We start from the raw sequence: 12583 nt of genomic DNA on the forward strand, positions 1-12583 counted from the left end.
GCAGGCAACACTGTATCTCCATCCTCCCTTCAGGGAGGCCTGCAGGCAACACTGTATCTCCATCCTCACACAGCAACAGATTCTGCCTCTTCTCAAGATTTCCAAAGGCATTTAAAACATAAAAACTTAAGCTGTGTTTTAAGATGAGAATTTACTATCCAATTTAGAAACATTTTGATTCTTAGTCTGCCTCTTGATTCCACTCATACAAAGAGCTACCTAGAAGTCAGCATCTCTAATTTGCTCCATGCCACAAATTTCTGATGGAGTTACAAGGTCCCAAATACAAGGCTTATCATGAAACGCTGACACTTAAGTCATTTCATCCTACAAAAGAGTAACAACTCTCATCAGACACATACAGCAGCCTGGGAATGGGCCCTGGGAGGCTGAGCTACTTGGAAGCCATGCCAGAGACCCCCAACCAACCTACTCCACAGCCACAGATCTGAGGAAGGGACAGGAGCAGGGCCTGGCTCCCGAATCAGTCTTGTGGCCCTAGGAACACAAAGCTCGCCACCATGCCATGTGGGAGTTTCTGACACAGTGAGGAAGTCCCACGAAGCCCTTAAGGCAACTTTCTACCGTTAAGGGACTGACCACTCAGAACCCTTCCCCCATGCCGAACCACATCGCTAGCTGTGCCATAACACCAGCAAAGGAAGCGGACTTCTCAGAATGTCCAAAAAGCAAGCCAGCTCTCCCTTGAGCTGCTTTCGATTCCTCTCCACCCATCCAAAGTCCTCTAAGGCAGGAGCACTGCAGCTTACGGAGCTTGTAGGGATCATGTCACTGTACCCTGAACATAGTGCATGTTCTGGTCCCTGGGCCCATGGTGAAGCCCTTCACAGAAATTAGGTATTTGCCTACTATTCACTAGGTCCAAAGTCACCGGCTTTCACAATTGCCCCAGCCATGGAAAGGTCCACCTGTTAGTAACCCCAGACCTCCTCCACTAGAAAGACCACAGGTCCCCAAGGACAGAGCTAGTGTGGCTGGCTGGCTGGCTTAGCAAAGGAATGTTTGGTGCCTGTGCCATCTTAATGACCCCTCCTTGTGGCTGGTGACAATATGGCTCTGGTGACTCTGGTGAAATGGTTTGTGAGAGGACTTGGTGGATCATTACCTTCAAGGCTATCCATGTCAGCTTGGGGGAGAAACAGAAAATACAAATTAATGTTACTTTACCACACAGAGGGAACAAACCAAAACAATCCCCAAACCAGTACAACTCCCAACCCAAACCAAAAGCAACGAGAAGGCAGCCTGGCTGTGCTAAGGTCTTCCACCTGCCAAAACACTGTTCCTGCAGTTCTCACACTTCCAAAGACAATGCCTTCCATCTTCCTAGCCGAAGACAACATACACTCAGCAGGGGCCTTTCACTTCATTCATTCATTAGTTATTTTTAAAAATACCCGCTGTCATCACAGAATTGAAATCTCGATTCTGGGTATGACATAATCTAGTGCTAACCTGAAGCCTGCCCACCAATCACAGAGACAAAGGGACCATGGTGTCAGCGTTTTACACAATAAACCTTCAGTGTCTGGGATCTCGGACTCAAATGGCCAGAGCTGGATCCCTTGCCTCCCTGCCCTTGACAGAGTTTAAAGAAGTTTGGAAAACAAAACAGTAAAATGTGTTAGAAACCAAAATCCTGGATCAGAAGGAGAAACAGGATCCCAAATATCTCTGTAGTCATTATACAGCTAGCATGCAATATCCTTCCATAACAATGTAAGGGTTACTCAAGGCCCAAGAAAATAAAGTGAGTCCAAGGTTTTCTCTCTAAAACCTTCTCCAGAATCGACAGCATGTATGTAAGAGTGGGTCCAGGTTGGCCTTGAACTTGCCATCCTTCTGTCTTAGTCTTTGAGTGCTGGGACTAGAGGCTTGTGCCACTGTTCCCAGTAAAATGACTAAGGTTTAACACGGAGTCTAAAGCTAATGAAGTTTCAGTATTTTATAACGCCCCGGATAGCTATAAACTCTGACTTCTGCTTACACTTTCCGAGCCTGCTTCTTCCTACCTGAATGGCAATACGACTGCTTGGAGAAGCTCTGAGACTACAGTGCTCCTGGAGACAGGCAGACCTGGGCCCCCACAGTCCAGCTACCCCACAGGCTGGCAGCAAGGCCTCCATGAGACAGGCCTGCCTGCTAGTCTGCTGTTTTCTTCCTCTAGGGTTCTTAATTACAGCAATTCAAGTTAGGTCTTTGTGGCAGGTGCCCTTCCCTTCTGGGACACACAGCTGAGTTTACCTGTTTGTACTTCCTGTAACAGCGCTGGATGACGGCAGCGGCCACTTCCTGCTGTTCCCGCAGAGGTCTGCCCTGAAAGGTGAAATGAGGGAGATCAGTAAACCTTCGTCAACATACAAAGAGCTGAAACCTTTACTCAAGTCAGATAAACTAACATTAACAATTCTCAACAAATGGAGGCTTGAGAGATGGCTCAGCAGTTAAGAGCACTGGCTGCTCTTCCAGAGATCCTGAGTTCAATTCCTAGCAACCACATGGCAGCTCACAACCGTCTGCAACTCTAGTTCCAGGGATCTGACACCCTCAAATAACTGTCATCAAAAGAATTGTCATTATACAAAAAGTTAAAAACTTTACTCATGTTATGTGCCAGCCCAAGAACTAAAACCCAAGTTTACTGGACCACATTGACAACAATCACTAAAAAGTAAGAAAAATAAATTTTAGAATAAATCTCCAACTATTTTTGCTTTTAAAAATCAAACCATGCCAGGCAGTGGTGGCGCAAATCTTTAATCCCAGCACTTGGGAGGCAGAGGCAGGTGGATTTCTGAGTTCGAGGCCAGCCTGGTCTACAGAGTGAGTTCCAGGACAGCCAGGGCTATACAGAGAAACCCTGTCTCGAAAAACAAACAAACAAACCCAAAAAAACCAAAAACAAAAAAACCCCTATATTTGGATGTTAAGAGGCCTAAAATATGCATTTAAGAGTTGTTTTTTTTTTTTTTTTTTTAAACAAATTAGTTATTGCACTACTGATCTGACAGGCTCTCTGCAGTCTTTCTTAATAACCTGACTGGTTTTTTTGTTTGTTTGTTTGCTTGTTTGTTTTTTGTTTTTCGAGACAGGGTTTTTCTGTATAGCCCTGGCTGTCCTGGAACTCACTTTGTAGACCAGGCTGGTCTCGAACTCAGAAATCCGCCTGCCTCTGCCTCCCAAGTGCTGGGATTAAAGGCATGCACCACCATGCCCGGCTTTTTTTTTTTTTTAACACCTCTGGAAACAGCCGTAAATTCCGTCAGGAATGTGTAGAAGGTAACAGATTTCCACCCAGCCTCACCCCCCACCCCAATGACAGCATATGTCTAAGATGGTGACTGAGTCCCCAGGGGCTCAGGGCAGCCCACAGTCCTCAAGGCCACGCGTCCCTCAGGGCTGGCATGTCAGCTTACCAACAAGAAGTTGATGAGAGCCACCCCACTGGTTGCATTTGACTAAAGCTCCTGAAAGTTATTACGATAATAATACAACGTAACATAACATCTTCCAAGAGACATTTTATCAGACCACAAACCACAAGGAAAGGGGGCCAGGACGCACGCTCCTCCTTTACCTTGTACTTCCGGAAGGCTGTCTGGACGAGCCTAGCAGCTTCATAGAGCTCCCTCTGTTCGTGGTCGGACAGTGTGAGCTGAGCGAGCTCATTCTCCACCTTCTCGCTGGTGGACGCACTCAGGAATTCCGACCAGTCTGCCGCAGAGGGAAGGCTGGGTTTCTCGAAAGCCACCTCACTGACTGGAGAGCCTGCGGGACTCAAGCTGGCATTAGAAGACGGAGTTAGGGGCTCAGTGTACGCACTCCTAAGACAAGAGGAGAAATCGGAGACGGTTAGCGGCTACTGTCACCGTCCGTTAATACCCCAGGAATTAATAAGACAAGACAGAATCTACCTGAAGCTACCCTGGCCGGTAAGACACCTCTACTCTGTTTGTGGGTGGCTAAACACACTCAACACTTTGGTTGCACTTTGGTGAAGTTCCTACTGAGCACCTATTACTAGTTTAGCACTGTGCTAAATACTAAGCCCGCTAAGGACACTACCTGGGCTCTAGGAAACTTTAGCCAAAGGAGGCATATCCTGAGATAGCATCAGCTCTTTATTTAAAAGATGTATTTATTTTATGTATATGAGTGCTCTATCTGCATGTACACGTGCAGGCCAGAAGAGGGCATCAGCTCCCATTGCAGATGGTTGTGAGCCACCATGTGGTTGCTGGGACCTGAACTGAGGTCCTCTGGAAGAGCAGTCGATGCTCTTAACCCCTGAGCCATCTCTCCAGCCCCATGACACGGCACCTTGTAAACACTAATGTGGGAGAAAGCGACAGATGGAGAGCTGACAGAACCAGGGTCCTGTGCTCTCCTTGGGAAAGTCTCTCTTTACCCTTGGCCTGCCTGCCTCCAGTTAAATCCAAGCCTTTATCCTAGCCAGAGGATCCCCGAGCCCAAGGCTTCCCAACCTGATGTGGGCAGCGCTGGGCAGACGGTCAGCGTCAGCGAGGTAACTGGCCAGCCAGCTCATCGTACTGTTAATGGTGGCCGGCTCTGTTCTTTCCAAGGCTGAGGACTGCACGGGCACAAAGTTCTCCTGCTTGATTCGGTCTGGTGTGGCCTCGATGATATGCTCCGCCAAGGTCATCATGTTCACCTGCAACCAGACGGCCACAGAACACATGAGCTTAGAACAACAAAACAAAACAAAACAAACAAACCAACCAACCCTTCATACTCTTATTCCCCCCCCACTTGACCCTGCACAGGACATGGAGGGATATGAAAGTTGGGAAGACAGCCAACATAGGCCTCCATACAATGCATTCAAATGGCATTTTAAGTTAGGATGCGACTCACCCTGAGACCCGATTATCTCCTAATCATAGTTCGGCCTCACACCTTGGTTATATCTGAGAGAGCTTTTGTCTTGGGCCCACGGTCTACTATCAACAGCATGTATCAGTTATGGACCCCTTACCTGGTGTGAGTGTGTGTGAGGGGGGTTCCCAGGTAAAACAAGATCTTAAAAATATGACATTTATTTATGTGCCTGCACACGTAGCCAGAGGACCATGCAGGAACACGTTCTCTCCTTCTACCTGTGGTCCAGGACACCAAGCTCAGTCTGAACAGGCTGAGGGCAAATCCCTGTCACCTGCTGCATCGCCCTGTCAGCCTTAAGTATCTATTTTTAATTAAGTGTGTGCGTGTGTGTCTGTGTGTTGGAAGTGGAGTTGAGAGCCACCCGGCACGGCCCTCTGCAAGATCATCAGCCTCTCTCACCTTCGGGCAAGAGCTCGCCAGCCCCCACGATGCCATCTTCCCTCACCAATATCCGACCACGCCCCTGCTCCTTGGCTGGGAAACCCCAGAGCTACGGATACAGCAATCTGCTGAGCCTTGGCTCAGCTATGCCCACCTGCTTCTGGATCTCCTACACGTAGGGAAGGTCTATGGTCCAGCTCTGGAAAGCAGCACTGTGCATGAGCCTAACCCTAGCACACACATCAAAGGCAGAGCGCAGCGACATGGCCTGCAAACTCAGCGCAGGAGGATTCTGGGAGGCTCGCGGAGAGACTCTCCCTGCCTTACAACATCAGTGGGGAGCAATGGGAGAAGCCCTCCACCTCAGCACGTGGTTATGCACTCTCACACACGTACACTTGCAAAAATAAACTTTCTAAAATTCCTTGCACACCTCTTAAAACATGGTAGTCAAAATTGCAACAGTTTAGGTTTTCACCAGATCCTCTGGCTCAGAGGACAGGTGTTCTCAGAAGAACTCCAAAGAGGGGGAAGCGCCGCCCACCTACCATGAAGGCAGCCCAGAAAGTTACTGTGCTATGGGTTCAAGCTTTGCACACTGGTCCCCAGCGTGTGGCGTTGCTGGGGGAGGCTATGAAGCCTCCAGTGAGTAGGCTCTCGCTGTTGGGAGTAGGTGACAGTAAATGCCGTCCACTTGACAGAACCTAGAAGCACCGAGAGAAGCCCCTGGATGTGGACATTTATGAAGGAAGACCGGTCTTTACTGTGCGCGGACTGCTCTCTGCCCGGTATCCAGGTCTGTGCACCACAAGGACGGCAAGCGGGGCGCAGAGAAGCACTCGCTGGCCCGTGTCTCTTGACTCGAGCAGTAAGGTGAGCAGCTGCTCCAAACTGCCTTGACCTCCCAGCTACTACAGACTGTGTTCAACTATGTGCTGAACAGACCTTTCTCCCACAGTATCAGAAGAGTCTAAGACACACACTGTTAAGCACAGGTCTCTGAAAGCACAGCTCCATGTCTGGTTCCTGAGCACGCTCAGTGGGTCCCTGCCATACCCCTCCATGGCCATAAATGTGTGAGCCCGTCTCTACACCAGGTCTTTTGGTCACTACAACACTAAGACATAGAAGACTACATCCCAGTTAGGTGAAGCTTCCAGAAAAGCAAAGTGCTGGGAATGAAATCAGATCTGGGTGGAAGGTGTGGGGGGGGGGGCACTGGGAGTTGACACAGGAAGCAGAGCTGACCGTAGACTTTTCTGATAGTCGGACAGCTACCTAAAGTTGGCTAAAGTAGATTTTACAATCTAAAAATCAGGAAGCCCCCCCCCAAAAAAACCCTATTTAAAATACCTAAGATAAAATTTCCTCAGTGAACAACTATCTATGACAGTGTTTCCATAAAGGGTTAACTAAGAAGAGGAGGTCCACCCTGAACGTGGGCAGCTCCACCCTGTGGGCTGGTGGGGGCGGGCTGAACAAGCAGAAATCGAGGAGCACCAGCAACCAGCTGCTTCCTGACTGCCTTGCAGACAGCAGGCACCTCTTGCTCCCTCCGCTGCCCTACCTTCTCCAGCCCAACGCATTATACCTTCAAACAGAACCAGAGATAACCAGCGGCCCCCTTCAGCTGGTTTCATCATGCCAAGCGGGAAAGTAACCACCCCAGGTGCCAGCGGGAGCCGTCCACAGCAAGGACCAGGCAGACTGTAGCAGGCAGGGCCGAGCCAGGTGCTGGCTTGCGTGATGCGAGTTTTACCAGACTGCAGCTACGCTCATCCCTTTAACTTTGTCCACGGTTCCTTTCATATTCTTGTGGCAGAACCAAGGCTATAACAGTTTCCGTATGAGCCACAAAGCCGGAGAATAGTCACCATGTGGCTCTTTACAGAAAAAGCCAAACCAAACCAAACCAAACCAAACCCGTAGCACCTTTTGTCTACATTATCTGACTGAGGCTGGTGTGGTGGGACGCATCTCTAACCCTAGCTACCTGGGAGGCTGAAGCTGGAGATTTGATGCCAGCCCGGGAACTTAATGAGACCACATCTCTAGATAGAACTTAAAAGGGGCTGAGGATTGTGCCCAGTGGAGGGTGTAACGTGCAAAGCCGAAACGGTGTCATTTGGTTTAACTTGGCAGGCGTCCTCCTGGCTACACGGTTGTTGGCAGATCAGTGGCAGGGTCCACCAGGAGCAGGGGCTATACTGGTAATAGGCAGCCAAGGTTGTTGTCCTTCAAAGAAAACCTGAGAGCTCCCCCAGTGTGCAATGCTCAGGTGTGACTCAGCAGATACATCTCTCCCTGACCTGCTGGCAGGGGCGCAGCCTTCCCCCTCCAGCATCACCCCTTAGGCGGTGGGAGGCGCTCTACAACTTTCCTTTTGTTTCAGGATGTTTCAACAGGAATCTGGAAACAGAGGCCAAGGAATACAGCACAGAAAACCGTGCCCTCTGGTTGCCCATTTGACTGCTTCTACATATCTGAGCTCACGGATTTCGTCTGGTACTCTGGTGCCTCGTTTAGTCTGGACAACTTCTGTGCCCTCAGAGGACCCTGCTTCCTGCGTCCATTACAAGGGCAGTCAGTTATTAGCCCCGGAGGTATTTCACTGCATGCCACGTGAGCCTCAAGCCACAGATGCCCTTCACAATGGCTAGATGACGGCCGTGCTGGTCAAAGTCACTCAGATAATCCAAATCCCGGCTGCAGGCTTCCTTGCTGGCTATTTTTAGGGCCTTGACTCTATTATAACCAGTACCGAAAATGGCAAAGCTGCCATCCTGGTTGCAAGGAAGCAGGGCACCAATTATTAGAGTGTTGTAAGTTTAGTCCTCAGGGGGCTGGTACTGGAGGGAGGGCTCTGTTAAGGGCCCGTAGTCAGGCCCTATTCATGGTGCCCGATTGGCAGAAGGAAAAAGGGAATTGGAAATTGGTCCCAGGGAAGCAGATAAATCAATGTCCCCTTGAGCAAGACCAGACTGCAAACCCTTCCTGGGATGGGATGGTCAGGTGCGTGGGTGTGGAAAGACACACAACTTTCAGAACGGAATCGTGGTGTTGGGGGCCACTGCGAGGCTTGAGCTTCTGCGGGCTTACCTGAGCAGCCTTACCTGAATATCATCCATGGGCTGGGAGCATTCCTCCTGCTCTGTCCTATCCCGGTAGGCCCCCATCTCTGTATTCACCACCTCTCTGTTAGCCAACATCAGGACGCTCATTGGTTCCCTCGGACGCACCTGTGAAGGCGCCGCGTCCTTTACTACACTGGTCCCCTTCGGATTTCCAGTCACCTGTACTGTAGACACACCAATGTAAAGATCTTTGGAACTCCACTTTACTACAGGCTGAGATGCGGGCGCTTGGGAGGCTGCCGTCTCTGGAGTGGGAGGGGCTGCTTCCCGGCTGTACTCCCTCACTCCTTCACTGGGGGAGGACTGATTAGACCTAGGGCTCTGCCTCCTGATATTTGGCTGCTCCAGACTCAGTGCGGTGCAGAGCAGCTTCTCCTGCCTTGCCTGGAAGGGCTCGGGGTTCAATTTATGCTTTTTGGGAGCCGGATAATCTTTGTGGCCCTCAGTGCTGTAGTAATTAGAGGGTTCAGACCGAGGTCTTCTCAGCTCTGAAAAGTACAGTAGAAAGGACAGTCAGGTCAGGTGATGAAAGTAGGAATCCTACAGAACTAATGCTTTACGCCTGGGAGATACGGAGGGCGAAGCCGGAGCGCAAGGCATGGTCCTGAGGCATGAATACTCCCCGGCAGCATAGACTGTACTCAGACAATCCTCCTCCAAAAGTATTTGTTTCCTGGACAAACAGACTTTCCATACTGGGAGGGCCACTAACTACTTTTAAAGGAAAATCAGAAGCAGTACGTAGTCCCCTCCCACCACCCCTTAAATGTATGTGAGTTTCCCACAGACTCCTTTAAGGGAAGCTGCAGATAGCCAATGGGGGAGGCAGCAAGTCCCGAGATGAAACCCTCCTGAATTTGTACCTGGATTGGTGCTCGCAATGACGGTGACTCCTTTGGGTATTTCTGGAGGGCTCATGGCCTCCCTCTGCCACTGGGCCATCCAGCTGTCTGTGGTTGGCTCTTCGCTTGGGGCACAGTGGATCCGGGAGGACTGCCCCAGCTGGGCCTGCTCGTCTCTCTGCAGGTGTTCCAGACACTCTGCTAACTTCACGTGGCCCCTCGACCTGGCAATTCCCAGAGGCAGCCGCCCCAGAGAGTCAGGGATGGAGATGGCCCGGCGGTCCCACTTGTAGAGCACCACAGCCGCTTCCAAGTGCCCCAGGGCACAGGCCCACATCTGCAGGACAGGCAGACAAAAACGATGTCACTGTTGCTGCTGCTAGCAGGGGAAACACTGATTGTGCTGGCACTCTCAGTGAAGCCACTGCATAAATGGTGCCATTACGGCTATCTGATTCCAACAAGAAATAATGGTAGGCATGTCTAACACTCTCCCAGAGTTTATAAATTCACTTTCCGACATCAGATTAGAATTTATCTTTGTATTATATTCAACAAGGGTCTCAGTACAGCTCAGACTGGACTTGAACTGTGTAGCCAAGGATGACCTTGAACTTCTAAACCTCCTGATTCCATCTCCTGAAAGCTTATGTTAGAAGTCTGCACCAGCATCACATTCTGTTTTGAGTCTCATCTTTTAAGCGGCATTCTTGGATCCCACTGGGGTCCGGAGTCCCTGTGTCAGTTTAGAGAGATGGTTAGGGGACTAAATAAACCGCCTTCCTTCGTTCCTTCATTCTAAGACAGGGTTTCTCTGTGTAACCCTAGCTGTCCTGGAACTCGCTTTGCAGACCAGCCTGGCCTCGAACTCATAGAGATTCGCCTGCCTCTGCCTCCCGAGTGCTGGGGTTAAAGGCGTGCGCCACCACCGCCCGGCAGACAAGCCTCTTCCTTACCAGCGGAGTACAGGAGAAGTGGTCCACGTTCAGGGGATCGACTTCCAGTTCCAAGTCAATGCTGTCTGCATGCTTTGTACTGTTGGGGATAGCACAAAGGTACCACACATTAGCCAGTGGCCAAAGGAGACCCTGGACAACACAGAACCCATTAAAATGAAACCAAACTGGGCCCCCAGACTCCTTGGTGTGAAGAAATACTCTAGACTCCCAGGGCAGACTGGACTCCATTCGACAGAGGCCCAAAGGAAGCCGGATGTCTTAACATCTCACGTCTCACTCGGCAGTCTAGGGCACAAGACCGCACAAATCTCCAGGGACCAGTCCTGGGAAAAAGCCCTGGCTCATGGGCCACATGCTGAGTAAGCAGATCCCTGGCCACCAGCCGGAAAGCCCAGGAGATGGAGAAGTGGGGACGGCTGAGGCCTCTGCGCCTGGCCTTACCGCCATTTGATGAGGGTCTGGATCAGGGTGGCGTAGCCCTGGGCAGCGGCCAGGTGGAGGAGGGTCATTCCGCGGAAAGTCTTCGAGTGGATCAGACGCTTGGACTTGGCCCAGCAGGCTCGGCTCATCATCTTTTCACAGACAACGACCACTCGACTCTCGAAGCAGCTCCCTAGGGTCCCAGCGCCCGATGCACACTGTGTCACGAGAAAGTACACATCACACCCAGGGCCCCAGGCCCTCTTCCACGCAAGCGAGACACATGACAGTCAGCAGTCAGTAGGAGACACATTAACACTGAAAACAAAGGATCCTTAAGAACTAGAGATGGGGCTGGCAAAGTGGCATGGCTCCAAGGGCGAAGGCTTCTGCTGCCAACCCTGAGGATCACGGTTTGATCCTCTGGAACCCACATGTAAGCTGCCCTCTGGTTTGTATGCACATACACACAGCTTTATTTTAATTATGTATATATTAATTATGAATGTGCAAATGAGTGCAGATGTATGCCTGAGAAGGTTGGAATAGGAGGCTAGGTTCTCTGGAGCAGAGTTACCCAAGCCACAGCCAAGGGTGCTGGGAACTGAAAGTGGGTCCGTCGTAAGAGCAGAATCCTGTCTGCAGAGCCATCTTGCTGGCCTCCCTACTAATTTTTTTTTTAAAGGAATACAATAGACATGCCAAAGGTCTCAACCCTACACAAAGAACTACAGGCAATTTCTGAATGGTGAGAGTCAGGGAAGTGACCTCCCCAGGACAGAGCACACTGACCAGTTAAGTGGTCAGCCTTGAAAGGAACTAACATTGTATAAACCGAGCAGGTGGTAGGTGTGAGTGTGTGTGTGCATGAGTGTATGTGTGCGTGTGTGTGCATGTGTGTGCGTGTGTGTGTGAGTTTGTGTATGAGTGTTGTGTATGTGTGTGGTATGTGCATGAGTATGTGTGTGAGTGTGTGTGGTGTGTGCATGATTGTATGTGTGCGTGAGTGTGTGCGTGTGTGTGTGCATGTGTATGTGTGTGTGGTGTGCATGAGTGTGTATGTGTGTGTGGTGTTCGTGAGTGTATGTGTGGTGGTGTGTGTGTGTGGTGTGCATGAGTGTGTGTATGTGTGGTGGTGTGTGTGTGCATGAGTGTGTGTGGTGTGCGTGTGTGTGGTGTGCGTGAGTGTGTGTGTATGTGTGGTGGTGTGTGTATATGTGTAGGGTGTATATGTGTGTGTGTGCGTGAGTAAGTGTGTGTATGTGCATGAGTGTATGTGTGTATGTGTGTGTATATATGTACGTATCTATGTATCTATATACATATATACATATGTATGTAATGACAATGAAAGAGGCCATGGAATTACAAGAGAATAATCAGGGAGTCTGGGAGGCTACAGAGAGAAGATGGGGGGTACGGGGGCAGGGTGTGTGTGCAGGTGGGGGGCACAGGGGAAGTATAACATAATTATATTTGGGTCTAAGAAACCATAGCTTCATATGGGTAATAATGAATCTAATATATGCATAAGTTCTCCTTTACTGAAATGTTACATTTTAGAGAGGATTTTGTTTAAGTTGAGAGGAGGAGAAGCAGAACAATCAGAAGCAGCAGGGGGAGGGGCAGAGGGGAGAGAGGAGGGTTGGGGGAGGGGAGCCAGTGAAACAACTCTGTGTGAAGTGGGGGCACAGGTGATTTGCCATTCTCTGTGTCATCTCCAGGTGACACATCACTGCTGTGTCTCACGGGAGTCGTCACTATTGAAAACCCTCTAGCCACCACAGGCAGCAAGTGGCTCCCACCTGGGTCACACCGATAGCTGACTCCTGCTTCTTCTAAAACCAAGGGATGTGGTGTCTCTTTAAAGTGGATTTTTCTTTTTAAAGCAGAAGTGCTTAAAAACATCCAAAAATCTTTTTTT

General features: G+C 50.0%; 1 protein-coding gene and 1 long non-coding RNA gene across 22 annotated transcripts in view; one reads left to right on the forward strand and one right to left on the reverse strand.

The window, feature by feature from the left end:
- Window positions 1-12583, forward strand: part of LOC116097077 — a 36886-nt gene that overhangs the window by 17364 nt on the left and 6939 nt on the right. The gene's annotated exons all lie outside the window — the stretch shown is intronic.
- Camta1 (calmodulin binding transcription activator 1) overlaps window positions 1-12583 on the reverse strand; it is an 858665-nt gene that overhangs the window by 16015 nt on the left and 830067 nt on the right. For 11 of the 21 annotated variants that reach the window (XM_031379576.1, XM_031379569.1, XM_031379579.1 and 8 more), the window contains 8 exons: window positions 10681-10877; window positions 10237-10315; window positions 9302-9617; window positions 8418-8926; window positions 4506-4693; window positions 3599-3845; window positions 2266-2337; window positions 1127-1147 (listed from right to left, as the gene is read on the reverse strand). In XM_031379576.1, coding sequence (XP_031235436.1) covers window positions 1127-1147; window positions 2266-2337; window positions 3599-3845; window positions 4506-4693; window positions 8418-8926; window positions 9302-9617; window positions 10237-10315; window positions 10681-10877 — 1629 coding nt within the window. The remainder of the gene's footprint in view (window positions 1-1126; window positions 1148-2265; window positions 2338-3598; window positions 3846-4505; window positions 4694-8417; window positions 8927-9301; window positions 9618-10236; window positions 10316-10680; window positions 10878-12583) is intronic. The other 10 variants (XM_031379581.1, XM_031379582.1, XM_031379589.1 and 7 more) reach the window with 4 other exon arrangements.

The sequence above is a fragment of the Mastomys coucha genome, unplaced genomic scaffold, assembly GCF_008632895.1.
Source record: "Mastomys coucha isolate ucsf_1 unplaced genomic scaffold, UCSF_Mcou_1 pScaffold18, whole genome shotgun sequence".
Lineage (NCBI taxonomy): Eukaryota > Metazoa > Chordata > Mammalia > Rodentia > Muridae > Mastomys > Mastomys coucha.